The sequence below is a fragment of the Ooceraea biroi genome, chromosome 4, assembly GCF_003672135.1.
Source record: "Ooceraea biroi isolate clonal line C1 chromosome 4, Obir_v5.4, whole genome shotgun sequence".
Lineage (NCBI taxonomy): Eukaryota > Metazoa > Arthropoda > Insecta > Hymenoptera > Formicidae > Ooceraea > Ooceraea biroi.
This window is the reverse complement of record NC_039509.1, coordinates 7891830-7908000: the sequence shown is the minus strand read 5'-3', so window position 1 is coordinate 7908000 and position 16171 is coordinate 7891830. Positions and strand designations below refer to the sequence as shown.

General features: G+C 32.6%; 2 protein-coding genes across 2 annotated transcripts; one reads left to right on the top strand and one right to left on the bottom strand.

Annotated features, from left to right (window-relative positions):
- Nucleotides 1-10651: 10651 nt before the first annotated feature.
- On the top strand, nt 10652-14126 carry LOC113561771 (protein arginine N-methyltransferase 9-like). Its single transcript, XM_026968952.1, has 7 exons — nt 10652-10814; nt 10901-11027; nt 11183-11584; nt 11711-12706; nt 12837-12987; nt 13151-13243; nt 13322-14126. The coding sequence occupies exons 1-7, from the start codon at nt 10652-10654 to the stop codon at nt 13664-13666; spliced, it is 2277 nt and encodes a 758-aa protein (XP_026824753.1). The 3' UTR covers nt 13667-14126.
- On the bottom strand, nt 14023-16171 carry LOC113561447 (serine hydrolase-like protein). The gene is made up of 3 exons (XM_026968953.1): nt 16089-16171; nt 15839-15995; nt 14023-15306 (listed from the first exon to the last, which is right to left on the bottom strand). The coding sequence occupies exon 3, from the start codon at nt 15227-15229 to the stop codon at nt 14327-14329; it is 903 nt and encodes a 300-aa protein (XP_026824754.1). The 5' UTR covers nt 15230-15306; nt 15839-15995; nt 16089-16171; the 3' UTR covers nt 14023-14326.

Here is a 16171-nt window from a genome sequence, read left to right as displayed (position 1 = left end):
AATATCATCGGAATGGCATCTGATAATGCTTCTTCATGATAGGATGCAATAATTCTTTTATGTCTTATTTAAAACAAAAGTACCAGAATTAGTTGTGTTAAATTGTGTTTGCCATTCCTCCGCGCTAATAGCCAGTAAAGCTTGTACTAGATTACCTTCTCTTGTGAACAATTAATTAGAGCATACTACATACATTTCAGGAAGTGCAAAGAGATGTGCAATTTTAAGAGAGTTTCAAAATTTTTTCGAAGTTGAAAATCATAAAATTTTAAAATTAAATACTAGATGGCTGTGCTTACATAAATGTGTTGTTAGGCTCCTCGAAAATTGGCAAGTTCTAAAACAATTTTTCATTTTAGAAACCGCGGAAAATAAATCAAAAAATGCAGAAATAATTTTACAAATTTACAAAGTGATTCCATTAAGGCATACCTGTTATTCTTAAAATATTCTCTGAATTTTTTAAATAATTTTAATGCCTTATTTCAATCGCGTTCTGTTACAATACATAAATTATTTGAAACTAGCCATCAGTTAATTAATCAATTTGGACAAAATTTCATAAATTATAATGCTTTGAAAAATATTTCTAATTTAGATCTTAATAATGAGGAAAATATTCAACCTTTAGATAATATATATGTCGGACCCGAATGTGAATGTCTTTTGCAAACGCTATCTGTAGAATAATCCATGTATGATATTAGATTAACGTGTTTAGAATTTTATAAAACGGCAGTTCGCGAAATGTTACATCGTTTACCATATAATGATCTGTTTTTTGAACAATTAGCTTTTTTAGATTCCAAAATTGCTCTTTTTTATGAAGGCAGAACGCGAATTAAAGATTTATCTTATATTGCCACGCGACTAAATTATAATGACATAACACAGTTAGCTTTCGAATGGAGAATTCTGCCATCTCTTTTTAATGATGAACAAAAAAAGCAATTAGCTTCATTAGAAATTGACGAAATGTGGAAAAATATAGTTGAATATAAAAATTGCGATGATGAAACAATTTAAACATTTAGAGTCATTTGTGCAAATAGTTCTTTCTTTTCCACATTCTAATGCCGAAGCCGAGAGAATTTTTTCAATAGTTACAGATGTAAAATGTAAAAAGAGAAATAGATTATCTAACGATAATATGTCCGCGATTTGTATTGCAAGATCTAGTTTTCAAACTAAAGGTATTAATTGCATTAACTTTAAAGTAGATTCAAGGCATTTCGAACTGCACGAATCGCAAAATTTATATGGGGAGCAAAGCACATCTCATAGTTCTTAATATATTATTTATTTTTTATTCTGTTTACTTAATATTTGTTGCATTTGTATAGTTATTGAATTTATTTTTTATTATTTTGTACAACCCATATAGTCTTCCATCTTTGTTTTTCTATATTCTAGTCTAAATTATTATTAATGTAGTATTTATTTTTCAGGAAGCATCATATTTTATTTCAAACGTGCAATAATTATATTTAATATTAAATTAAATTAAAAAATTATATTTATTAAGTGCGCAATAAATGTGATTTTAGTATTATATTGTGATAAGTGTAATAATTGTGATATTAATTTTGTATTGTAATGTTAATTTAAGTTTTTAACCAAAGAAAATATGTGCAATATTGTATTCAAAAGGAATTTATTTTATTTAAAAGTATTGGTTTATTTTTAGTTTATTTGTGTACAATTATTATATATAGTAATTTAAGATTTGTCTAATTTAAGTATTTATTAATATTAATGCTTTTTATATAAGTACAATATATATGTATAATTTTTATGTTTATTTTTATGTTAAGAATACTGGTAAGGTTTTTGGCAGTTTCCCTTACCCACGCAACAAATGTTGGTATTCCATGATCTGCCAAATAAACCATCTATTTTGTTCTTTTAAAAAAATGTATTTTATTTTACAAATTATCTTGTTTCCCTGCCTTCTTCAACTTTTTTGCTATTTTTATTAAATACTATGTTTAGCAAAATTTATGTATGAGATAAACATGTGTACTCACATGTATTTATATATGTATATGTGTGTGTGTGTTTTATATATTTAAATATTTTAGAGCATTTAGTAGGGCGAATATCGACATATCTTTTTTACTCCTTTAGATACGTCACTGACATGATTCGTACTGCGCATGACCGAGAACCGCGGCCCGGCTGACAATACTGGATGCAATCAGAATTCTGGTTAATCGCAGGGCACTCCAGCAGTATTCTATTGTTTGTGTCGTGCGTGTTGATGTATGTTCGGGAAACGGATCGGCACGGACGGCACGTTTTCCTCCTGTAGTGAAATGAAATTAGTTAGTGAAATGGCTGAAGTGGCTGGTGAAGTAATGGCGGATGAAAAAACGTGTTCTCTTCTTATATTTTTTTATACAGGGTGTCCCGTAATAATCGCCTAACCTCTCGTATGCCAATAGAGCAGATCGAGATGAACAGAAAAGTCCCATACCATTTTGCGATATTCGCAATAATAATCCTATACCTCGAGCGGCTCGGCACTTGCCTCCGCGCGCTCTGGATTCGCTTGACTTTAATATGCAATATTTCGATTATTATTGCGAATATCGCAAAATGATATGGGACTTTTCTGTTCATCTCGATCTGCTCTATTGGCATGCGAGAGGTTAGGCGATTATTACGGGACATCCTGTATAAATATCAACATATTTCATTTACAGCAATCCAAGAAAACTCACGGTAATGAAACAGAAAAACGTTTCTTTTCACTAAACAGTCATGTTAATTTAACTAAATACATTTAGTATTATTATCAAGAAAATCTGGTAAATTTAACAGGAAGGAATTAATCATGCTCATCTGGTAATTCCTAAAGAATTCTGATTCGTCCATTTTCCAACAGACAAACTGGTTGAACCTACCAGATTTCTAATTAATGCAACCAGATTTTTTTCAGTACAACCTCCATTAGACGTATCCATAGATGTTTCGTGGATGTAATATAGAGCAATCGTAGATATTTAAAGGAGCTTTGATGGATGAAAGATAGACGTTAACTGGATGTTGTTTGTTTCTTTAGAAATTTAACTTTACTTACAAATATTAAGAAATTGATTAATTATTCATACTTGTTGCACATATTTTATCTACTCATTTTATGTGTATTTTATGAAAAAGTTTCAAAAGAAAAGAAGAAGAAAAGAGTACTGGTTCGGTTTTCCAGATAGTTATTTATAAGGTGATAACGCAAATGTTTCTTGCGAGTCACGCCTGGCCTGGCCATCTATCGGTCGCTTGGTGAATCAGAGGTGGGAATCACACACACTTGTGTTGATTTTTGTCTCTTGTTCCATAATCGAGTACATTGAAACGTAAGATGTAAAAATAATTAATACTCGCAAATTAAGTAGAAATTACTATTTTTTCTATATTAATTATATAATTTCAAATCAATTTAATAAAACACATTTTTCGTTTCTGTGGAAACGTGAAAAATACGTTTTTAAAATTTAGGTCTAAAAACGGTTTCTATTTAAACCGTTTCTTAAATGGTACTTTATGTTTCTTAGACATTAGATACGTCTAAGAAACATATATTAGGCTAACATGTACTGCCTGGGTTACAAACACATAAATATGAGTAAATAAAATATGTCCAATAAGTTATGAACAATTGCTCTCTTTCTTAAGGGGCATATACATATCTCGGCCTCGAAAATGAGCATTCTTTGTGATTTTTTTTCTACTAAAATAAGAAAGATAGGATGTTCGGTCTTTTTAGAGGTTAAAGTATGAACCTTTTACTATGTTAAAATATTTTTGTTCATTTATTGTTTACAGTATACAGCCGCGTCTGCGCAATCGCGTCTAGCCCTGTTTGTAATTCCGCCCTAGATGGTTCCAGAAAAATCTTCTGCGTGCTTCATTGAAAACAAAAACCAAAGATTTTTCTTAAAAGTTATAATATTTTACACATCCTATCGGATGGGATTGTAAAACTTCTGATTTTTAACAAAATGGCGGGCTATTGAAATTATTTAAAATCGATACTAATATGGGCCTGGAGTAGATGATTCAGTGTAAATATAAAATTTGTCATCTTTTCGTTGTGTAAACTTACATAAAATTTAAACGCGTTTTTCTCAAAACGAGGTTTTCAAAACGCGTGACAGTATATCTTGAAAATGGTTCGACCGAACGGCTTGCAGTTTTACACACTTTTTCTAGACACTAAAAACTAGTCTTTAACATAGGATTTTTTTCCGATGCTTAGTTTATTTTCTGTAGCCAAAAATGTGCGACATTTTTGGTCAAAAATCGTTATGTCAACTTTGATCGGCTGCCATTTTGTCCAAACACAATATTTCGAAAAACGGCTATGTTAAAGACTAGATTTATGTTTTAACTTTATAACCTTGAGGTGATTTTGCTTTCAGATGATTTCTGTGGAAGCCACGGTTGTCACTGCAAACGCCGTTTTTAAAATTAGGAATTAGGAGCTGTAGCATAGTGCCGCTATTTGAATTTTGGAATAATAAAACACAAATGTTTTAATAGAGAAAACTATGATCTTTACACAGAACAAACCCGATCTCTCTCTCTTTCCGTTTTTCCGGAAAAATTCGCAAAGTTTGGTCTCTTTTTGATCCTTCTAGGTGTATGTCCCCCTTAATTACTGTCAGGCAATTAAGAAAGAGAGCAATTGTTCATAACAATTATTGGACATATTTTATTTACTCATATTTATGTGTTTGTAAGTGATCGGTTTAAATATGAAAAATATGTTTCTTGTATTTAAAACCAATCATTTATACACATTAAATGAGTAAATAAAATATGTGCAACAAGTATGAATAATTAATTAATTTCTTAATATTTGTAAGTAAAGTTAAATTTCTAAAGAAGCTACAAAACATCCAGTTAACGCCTATTACAAATTTTAAATAATTTAGAAAATTTCACTATTAATTTTTTTGGGTTTAGTTACAAATCCATTATATATCTATAATAGATGTATATTAGACGTCCATGATGGATGTGTAGTGGATATCCCCTATGGAGGGAATATGGATCTCTATTAGAGATCTACCTAACATCCATCGTGGAGATAGATGTCGCATGGAGCGGTGGAGGTTATATGGACGTCTAATGGACGTCATGTTCCGTGTGGGATGTTTATAAGATTGTTTGCAGTACCGAAAAGGAATTTTCTTTTTTAATAGGAGACAGCTGTACGCAGATTCCAAAAAAGGTGCATACAATGAAATTGTTACTCGAATAACAAATAAATTTGTATTAAATACAGATGTATTTCCATTAGATAATAGATGCTTGCGTCGAAACGCATTAGAAGTTGGAATAGAAACTCCACATCGTATTCAATTAATAACTGCCATATGCAGGCAATATTTAACAATAAGAATGTTTTCACACTCAAAGAAATTGTCTAAGGAAATTACTCCAATAAGTCGACGTCATCGATTAACAAAACTCATTTTATTTCATAATAATTAACTGTTTAAGTATTTTTAATTGCTATTAACATGCCTTTTAAAATATTTGACTTTATTTTATTTTTTTATTATAATATTGGACTAAATTCTTTATGTTCTGCAAACAATTTTTAATCGTTCAAATTTCTAATGTTTTATGTTATAAATTATATATATGATGTTAATTTGGAGCTAAATATATATGTTTTTAATTAAAATATTGTTTATTACATTTCAATTGGTTTTTTTATTAATTACCAAGTAAAATAAACATTATTTTCGTAATTTACGCCATTTCTTACATTGAAACACAATAATTACTACAAAACTTTGTTGAATATCGCAGTAACAATTGTAAATATGGTGGCGGCAGCGGCCATTTTCTCTCATACACCAGAAACTATCTGACGCAAGATATCCTTTCCAATATGGGCATGTTAGAGCAATCTAGTTTAGTATAGACATCTGTGTTTGAGGGTCTCTACTTTAGCTGCTTTCTACTGTGAGGGCCGGTCTATCTCTATAAGTCTATGGTTGGATTAACCAATCCGAAATTCCGAAGTATGGTTGGTAATATTTGCTGCTATACATATATATATGCTGAATAGTTGTATCCATTGAAATATAACCATACTGAAACGCGCACTGCTTTGTTCTCGCGCGGTCAGAGCTGTGCGAGTGAGAGAGTTAGGCCAGGCACGTGCTATTTTAGTCTAACTAACAGTCCTAATCACGTGACGTGACATACTACCCAATCTGAGAACATTGGGTACGTTCACGAAACTCAACAGTTGCGCAACTGTTGAGTTTCGTGAACGTACCCATTGCCTTTACATACATTTTCTACACATTGAAATTCTATTTTATCAAAGGAAATTTCTAATAACTAATAGTTTTCAGAATCGAAAACTAAAATAATGTATATAACGAAAAATGAAATTGTTTATATGTAGTAATACAAAAATAATCTCATGTTTTGTAGTATTTTATTATATTTTGTATTATTTGTATTTGTTATATTTGGATGTATTTATGAAATACAAGTATAAAAATGCAAAAACATCTCATAACTAACTTTATTATCTTAAAATTATTTAACGTAATATTGTTTTGCATAAATAAAATAATATAATAGTATATAAATTCTCGGATTCTAAATATCACAATGTTTTATGAAAAACGTACACGTAATAGAAAATTATAAATTTTCAATACCATGTACATTAACATGTATATTAACAAAATGCTATAAATGTGTTTAAAAATAGGCATTATACATAAAGAAAACTGTATGATTATATATTAATATACTCACTAATTGCATAAACAAAACTTTAATATATCAGTCAGTCGTTAATCGCATAAACAAAAGTTTGGTATGTATCACCAGAGAGGAACCTGAGAGCGGCCACGCTGCCGTTTACGCCCATATTTTTGCATTGAGAAATTTGAGAAATACAACACCGAATGTGAACTTAGGCCGGTATTCATAGTCAAATCTTATATTTAAGACCGTCTTAAGTGTATCTTCAGATACTCCATAGCCAATGAAATGATCCATACAGCATCTTCAGATAAACTTAAGACGGTCTTAAATATAGACTTAAGATTCGACTATGAATACCGGCCTTACATTCCATTTAACATGCACATGCACATGATTTCATAATGACAAAAAATCATATGCATGTTAAATGGAATGTAAGTTCACATTCGGTGTTGTATTTCTCAAATTTCTCAATGCAAAAATATAGGCGTAAACGGCAGCGTGGCCGCTCTCAGGTTCCTCTCTGGTATCACTCAGTTGTTAGTCGCATAAACAAACCTTTGGTATGTATCAGTCAATCAGTCAATTGCTAATAGAGTACAATACTTTTCAATTCAGAATGTCTTGATTTGATTCTGATTCGTGCGTCACGTAATGCAGCTACACACGTCACACACATACAAGTTGGGACGAATGTTTTCAGCCACGGTAGTTCACGTTTAGAAAAAGACAACACGGTCCCAGCACTCTATCTCCCTCTGACCGCTCGGTCTCGTGAAGGGGGTAGGGTAGTGCGCGTTCCAGTATGGTTATATTTCAATGGTTGTATCAGAGAGGAACCTGAGAGCGGCCATGCCCCTGTATTTTGTGTAACGCTGTCGGTCGCTGATTCGAGCGCCATCGCATCCACTTTTTGTGGATGTCGAGAACTACGAAGCCACATCCACTTTCGCGCGGTGTACATCCACTTTACTGTCGATAAGTAGTTACTCGAATCGGTGCGAATGTGCCAACACATTAACAAACTGCTGAAAAGCGACGAAAATGACATATGTTAATAACAATACGCGCATAGAGAAGTATTCACGTCTATTAAGATATGTGCATTCGTATAAAAAATACAAAAATACGCAAAAATACACAATTCTAAGAAGAATTTATATAAAATATTATTAGGGTAAGAGGTACAGTTATTGATAGGGATACAGTTATTGACACATTAACTCTTTTAACTTAAATTTCTCGTCACATGCACGACGCTCGTACGCAAAGTTTATATGCTCGTACAAAGTACCTTTTCCCCAACAGATTTACTGAGTTATCTTAGATTTCTGTCATTGCGTTTCGAAGCGGCCAGCAAAAACATGCACTGATCTATTCGGAGCATCGCCAGGAGTGGGTCAGTGATTGTTTTTGCTACCGCTTCGAAACGCAATGACAGAAATCTAAGACAACGCAGTAAATTTATTGGTGAAGGAGTACTTTGTACGAGCATATGAACGTTTCACACAAGAGCCATGCATGTATCGAGAAATTTCAATTAAACACATTAATGTGTCAATAACTATATCCGTGTCAATGATTGTATCTCTTACCCTATGTTCATTTGGTTTCAATAAAGCGCAATATCTGATAATTTGTGTTCCTCTGTCTTATTACTTATTTCTTACTAGCTCTTTTTGTTGCTATACTGTTATTGTTTTTATACGAATGTGTTTTAATGTTATATGTCGTTCCTCAAACGTTTGTTTGAAATATCATTTCACATATGGAGTGTATCAAAACTGACGGACGAAATACACTTTTTTATAGAAATTTATTATTGATGCGTGTCATTGCCACTCACAACAAATCCTCTTAAAACTCATTAAAATAGTTAGTTGCTCGCATGTATTTGGTACCAAAATAATCTAGAGGCAACGTACTATCGAAATATATCAATATCCGAATTTGTTGCTAACTCTAACATGTGGAAAAACATTAGTTTATCACGGACGCTCGAGCCGCGCTGCAAGTTTCTTCAACCGACGTTTACAGAATTAGTTGCTCGCACTCTTTTGGTCTCAAATTATTCCTTGCATCACAGGCTATCGAAATATATCAATACCTAAATTTGTTGCTACCTCCAAAGTGAAAAAATACTCGCCTAAGTGGTCGCGGACTTTAACTGTAGCGCCTGGCCATCCGCCACAGTTAAAGTCAAGACGAATTGTTTAAAGAATTAGTTGCTCGCAAGATTTTGGTCTCAAATTGTTCCTTGCATCACGGGCTATCGAAAAATAACAAAAACTGAATTTGTTGCTAACTCCAAAGTCACAAAATAACCAGGTACGTGATTGCGCGACCATATACGACAGGTAAAGGCAGTTATTGACAGAGTGTTTAAACAATTTGTTACTAATTCGATACGAGGTATAAAATATTTCTTACTATCAGTAATATATGTGTATTCAGTAATATAGTTTTATATATTACTGAATACACATGCGGTATTAGAGAGATGTAAAGGGAAAAGGTAGGCGGTCTTTAAAGATCGCGTGATCGAAGCGTGCTCGATAGCGACGAGCAATTAGAAGCGTCGCGACAAGAATCAAAGGCTAGTGGTAATACCTAAAGTGACATGTTTTCGCTGCGGGAAAATTTGGACCGACCGCTCGCGCTTGCCGCAGTGAAAAATATATTACTTTAGATATTGCCGCCAGCCTTTGATTCTTGCCGCGACGCTTCTAATTGCTCGCCGCTATCGAGCACGCTTCGATCACGCGATCTTTAAAGACCGCCTACCTTTTCCCTTTACATCTCTCTAATACCGCATGTGTATTCAGTTATTGACACATTAATGTGTTTAATTGAAATTTCTCGATACATGCATGGCTCTTGTGTGAAACGTTCATATGCTCGTACAAAGTACTCCTTCACCAATAAATTTACTGCGTTGTCTTAGATTTCTGTCATTGCGTTTCGAAGCGGTAGCAAAAACAATCACTGACCCACTCCTGGCGATGCTCCGAATAGATCAGTGCATGTTTTTGCTGGCCGCTTCGAAACGCAATGACAGAAATCTAAGATAACTCAGTAAATCTGTTGGGGAAAAGGTACTTTGTACGAGCATATAAACTTTGCGTACGAGCGTCGTGCATGTGACGAGAAATTTAAGTTAAAAGAGTTAATGTGTCAATAACTGTATCCCTATCAATAACTGTACCTCTTACCCTAATAATATTTTATATAAATTCTTCTTAGAATTGTGTATTTTTGCGTATTTTTGTATTTTTTATACGAATGCACATATCTTAATAGACGTGAATACTTCTCTATGCGCGTATTGTTATTAACATATGTCATTTTCGTCGCTTTTCAGCAGTTTGTTAATGTGTTGGCACATTCGCACCGATTCGAGTAACTACTTATCGACAGTAAAGTGGATGTACACCGCGCGAAAGTGGATGTGGCTTCGTAGTTCTCGACATCCACAAAAAGTGGATGCGATGGTGCTCGAATCAGCGACCGACAGCGTTACACAAAATACAGGGGCATGGCCGCTCTCAGGTTCCTCTCTGGTTGTATACAACTGTGGGCAAAAGTGATATATTCCGAAAATACGCGCGAAGCAACGAATCTAGACTTTGAAATACTGTCAATATTTTCGTACAACAGATACTAATTAATGTGAAAAACGCTGTTTACGCGTTTAATCGTCTTATTATACTAAAGAGAATTTCGCGATTCCAACGAAACCGAAGCAAGCGTTAGGTTACTTTTATACTCGTTTGACACGAAAGATAACTTAAAAAATCCGGTTGACAATCACGTAATAAATCAAATATAATGATCAGTTTTAAATTTTATAAAGGCAAGGTGATTGCGACGGAATAGTGCGGACAAAATAAAAAGAACTTGATGCAAAATGCAAGCGGAGGTAAATGACATATTGGAAACGTCGTTGCAAAAAGCCAGAGAACATGACAGGACTGGAAATGTTGGGAAGGCTTACGCATATTATACCATTGTTGTGGAATTGTGTCCTGCTAAGAGATCAGAAATTGAAGAAACATTTACAGATGTACTATGTAAGACTCTGCCACATAGAATATAATCCTTATAATTTGCGACATAAGATATAATGCAATATAATAATGATATTTAATTGTTTTAGGTGAATGGGGAATACAATTAGCACAAGAAAATCGATTTTCAGACATTGTACATTGTTACAAACATTCCTTAGACATTTATCCAAATAACCCTCGTATGCTGAACAACTTTGCAGCACATTTCTTAAGGTAATTTATATATTTGACGATTTTTATTAATTTTTTTTGTTATTAATCCATCGAGGATGACCTACCTCATATTAATTTAACTTTTCAACTATTATCACAAATTGTTATAATTATTACCTGTAATATAAAAAAAATCATTGCATGTATCATTAAAGGAATGACGATCCTATAAGGGCGATAGAATATCTAAGGAGAGCTTTGAAAGTTGCTCCCAACTTTCTTCCGGCGGAACGAAATTTACAGAATGCATACAGTATGGCAGTGGACAGATGGCACTTCACGATGCTCAATGACAAGTGGCGAAATAATGCTTTTGAGCAAGCTATACGCAAGAGAATCAATCAAGGATACGATACGGTGCTGGATCTGGGCACTGGTACAGGCCTGCTGAGCCTGTATGTGAAGGATGCAGGAGCGAAAAAAATCTACGCGTGCGAATGTTCTGACGTGATGACGCTAATTGCAAAAGAAGTATTCGAATCTAATGATGCAACTGACGTAAAATTAATACCGAAGCTGTCGTTTGATCTGAAAATACCTATGGACATTTCTGAAAGGTTTGTGTGTCGCGTGTAATATATATACGTGCGCATGTGTGTAATATTTCCATATTGTTACATATTATTTTGCATATACATATGCTTTGATTATAATACTAAATATATCTACTTATATAATTCTAGAGTAAAATTAATAGTGACTGAAACGTTTGATGCTGGCTTATTTGGGGAACTTGTAGTACCATCGATGATTAACGTGCACATGAACATTTTAGATCCAAATGGTACGGTAATACCGATGGGCGCGACAGTTTATACAGCGGCTATTGAGTGCGAACATATTAGATACAGATCGTCGGTTATCTTCGACAAGGTCAAAGAGAATTGTCCTTTGAATTTTCACGATGTATCTGTACTCTCAGATGATGAATATTATGACACGGAGAATCTGGAAAAAGTTCAGATTAATTATGTCACTGAGCCGCAAATGCTCTTAACTGTAAATTTTAATAATCTACTAGAGTTGCAAGAATTTTGCAAGGATGGGATAAAACAAATATTACGAGCAAAATGTAAATACAATGGCATCATGGACGGTCTGGTTACTTGGTTCAAATTACATTTGGATGAAGAGATTACGTTGGATTCCTCGGATAGAAAATCTTGTTGGCAGCTTGCTGTTTTCCCGGCGGTGCCAACCGCGTGCCACGAGGGCGATACCTTGACGATAAAAGCGGAGATGTCAAAGAGCAAATTAAAATGTTCTTACAGCACTGACAACGCGCGGGCTAAAGAGGAGTGCAAATTTTTATATCGTTTGCCAAAAGAAGTGATTGTCTTCCTGAATGACTTTGATTACATCAAATTGCTCACCGAGATTGGTAGATATCAAGAGAGTAGAAAAATAAAATATATTTTGGATACTTCGCCTTTTCCAATCTACGGGTTAACACTTTTAAAGGAGTGTAAAGCTAGTGAAATTTTATACTACAAAACTGATAATCCGATGCTTCGTTCTCTGATCGAGCGAGTAGCGCAAGATAATGGGATTCGAGGGAAAGTACATATGATATCAAACTACGACGAGATTCCATGCTCCCTTGACTCTATATTCGTCCATAATTTTGACATTAAGGGTGAATTGAGAGACGGTCAAGATAGTTGTTACGAAATTTTCAGGTAATACGTGTTGTCAGATAATTTGCGTGTTGAGTGACATTTAGTTTTTGTATATTATATAGTTATACTAAACATATCGTACAATTATTACATGTGCGCATCAAAAATTATTATTGATCCTTTGTTTTAGATATTTGCTCAAACGAAATGGCATATTGTTACCGGAAAAGATTTTTCTTATGGGACAATTGGTGTATTCCAAGGACTTACCAAATATGGCTTATGTGCAAGATGCCAATCTCCAAAAATCCTCTTGCCCGTTCAATACTCACAGTGATAGGGTATGACGATAATATGTTTTAATATGACATTTAAATTATGTATAACATTAATCATAAAACTCATAGCTAATAAAATTAAATAATATAATATAAAAAAATATGAATGTTATATGTATTAAAAATATGTGTGAGTAATAAATATACAATATCTCTTTTTTTCCAGAGTTTAGATAGCAAAGACGATCCACATACACGGATTAATACAACCAATAAAAGTACAAACTATGTAATCGCAAAGTATATCAACAAGTACAAGGTAAGTCACATTTTGAGGTTTATTTCACATTAAAACTGTATAAAGTCTATTTTACTTTCATGATTTGTCCTATTACAGATTAATCAAATATTTGATTTGAATTCGAGTTTATATTCGTGCGAAGTTTTTTCTGAAGCACGAACTATTATAGAAATAAATGAAACTGAAACCATGGAAGCAATTGTGAACTTTGGGGAAATAAAGACTGAAAAGGACATTTTCCCAAATGCCTTATTATGTTGGTATAAGATTCAACTCGGCACAGATCATGTACATGATACGATGAAGAATAATTCTTTCATGAACCACACTGCAATCATTTTTGAAGATGAATTGAGAGACGTTATTCTGAAAAATAAAACCGTAAAGTTTAAAGTATACCAAGTGAAAGGATTAGTAAAAGTCACAGTATTAAATTTGTAGAAATCTATAAAAAAAAAACTTTTACAATTTTGCACAATTTTTCTTTTCAACTATGATATTTATAGTATCCTTTTTATTGTGCATCGAGTGGACCGGAAAATTTATGCCGACCCTCTTAGCAAGATTCAAGCACAAAATATAATTAATTAATTTTTATATCAATTCTTAATGCAAAGTTCTCCGTTTGAATTTGCTAAGGGGGTCGACATAGACTTTCCAGTCAATTCAATATAATATATTCTGCAATTATTTTTATACGATAACTTACATAATATATTGCAATCGCAATTGCAGACAAAACTTTGAAGTTGTTAGATATTTAAATAAACGTAATATTATACATAAGTAACTAAAAATTTTGCTGTTACAAAATTTGTATTTATCAAGAAGTGCAATACATATCGATGTCAAAATAAAATGTACAACACAAACATATAAAACAGTTGATTGAAAACAGAAATATATAATCTTTATTAATTTTCATTATACTTTAAATATTGATAAATTACATACTATAAGTATTTAAACTATTTACACGTTTGAATCTTCTAGAATCCTTCACCTTCTTAGAAAAAATTAATTTCCCTTTCCATTTAAAGTTGTTGAAAAGTCAAGGAATCTAACAATGTAGATGATCAAATATACCAAGAATATAAACATTTATAATTTACTAGAATAGTCACTAATCAATATCTCACATACAAGTGGCCCAACATTTTCAGGATTATTATTATGGACATCATGATTGCCATTTACATTAATTGCTTGTAATTTGAGTTTAGAATTTTCTTTATTTAATACTAATTTGAGTTCTTCCATATGTGAAGAAAATATTCCACTTGATGCAATAAAGAGATATATTGGAACCGAAAGTTTATGAAAATATTCTATGGAATCGACATTTCTTATAAATGAAAATGATGCATTCTTTAATCTTACATCCCTGTTGTACTTGTACTTTCCATTTACTTCTGTAACTGCACGCTCAAATAAAGCATCCGCAGCTTCTGAATTTAAAGTATAAATTCTCCGAGTTTTCAAAGCATGTAGTATTTCTTCCTTAGTGTAAAGTACATCTTGTTTTATACTGTTACTACTGGCTCCAAGTGTGTATGCAAATGAATTCGCAAGGTGCATTATAAAATCGGGATTTTGATTATAACTTCCAAGAAATGAGTCGATAACAATTAATTTCTCAATTCTGTGAGGTTGAAGAGCACTAAACATTAAACCTATCTGTCCGCCCATACTGTGTCCTATATAAATACATTTCTTCCATCCCAGTGCTTCTAAGATAAAATATAATGCGTGTATATAAATCTGATAGTCCAGTGCTAACCAAGATGGAAAGTGCGATGACCATCCATGGCCAGGTAAGTCTATGCATACGTAATAAAAAGTACCTAGTGGTAAATATTTCATTAATCTAGTAAACGATCCTGCGTTATCTAAACGACCGTGCACCATTAGAACAGGCTTTCCTTCGGAAGGACCATAAGTTTTAGCAGCAACATGACCCCAGGGCACGGTAAATTTTACTTCTTTAAATTGTGGTTCTACCATTCTTCTTGATTATTTTTACAGTGCACAGTTATTACTTTTACAGTTTTGTTGATCAACGTGCGGCAACACTTTGTTTACTGAAAACAGATGCATTTAAAAATTATTTATATATATATTTACCAAAAACTACTCAGACAGGAAATATTTTAAACAATTTTAACATGTCACTTTATATTTTAATGTAATATATCTTAATGTAATGCATCTTTTGCACACATGTATTTATTATTATCAAGAAAATAATATCTCTAATTTAAAATCATTATTACGTTTATTCTTATTCCACTTTATTTAGTAACCGAATACAGACATTATCATTGCACTTCTTAAGATACTTTTCTGATGAAATGTTCTTATACTCATTATTTTTATGTAGTAAAATTACATAATGAGGAAATTCCCATTGATAAAATGTATATTTGTGTATTTATTATTTCTTTTAAAATTACATACTTGTATTTGTTATGCGTGCATTATTCAAACAGTGACACAAATATCTGAAAGGTTATTTATTATTTTGCGAGCATAAAAACATTTTTCAAATTAATCTTATTAAGTTTTAATCAAATTATACTTAATCTAGAAAGCAACTTTTTCAAACAAGATTACCAGTATGTTAAATTAAATTTCTCCTTTCCAATATATTGCCTTTTTCACATTTAAGTAAACTGCACTCAGAGGCTGAGTCACTTGTCACAGCTGCCTCAGCACAGCACAGCACAGCACACGAGAGACTATTGAAAGATGTAGTTGAGATAGAACAAATCTGTAAATAGATCGAGTTTATAATAATGTTTTTTACAATGTTAGCATCACATATAAGGAAATATTTGATTATTGCGTTGATGGATGCACATACATCAATAATCGACATACGAATAAAACTCGCGGAACATTGCAAAAATAATTGATACTGTAGATGAATTTCAAACCGTTCACAGA

Bases quoted from the DNA above. Each gene is read 5' to 3' on its own strand.
- LOC113561771 (XM_026968952.1), top strand. From the start codon at position 10,652: ATGCAAGCGGAGGTAAATGACATATTGGAAACGTCGTTGCAAAAAGCC. The intron at 11,028-11,182 runs GTAATTTATATA...GTATCATTAAAG, and splicing joins TTTGCAGCACATTTCTTAAG to GAATGACGATCCTATAAGGG. The intron at 12,707-12,836 runs GTAATACGTGTT...CCTTTGTTTTAG, and splicing joins AGTTGTTACGAAATTTTCAG to ATATTTGCTCAAACGAAATG.
- LOC113561447 (XM_026968953.1), bottom strand. From the start codon at position 15,229: ATGGTAGAACCACAATTTAAAGAAGTAAAATTTACCGTGCCCTGGGGT.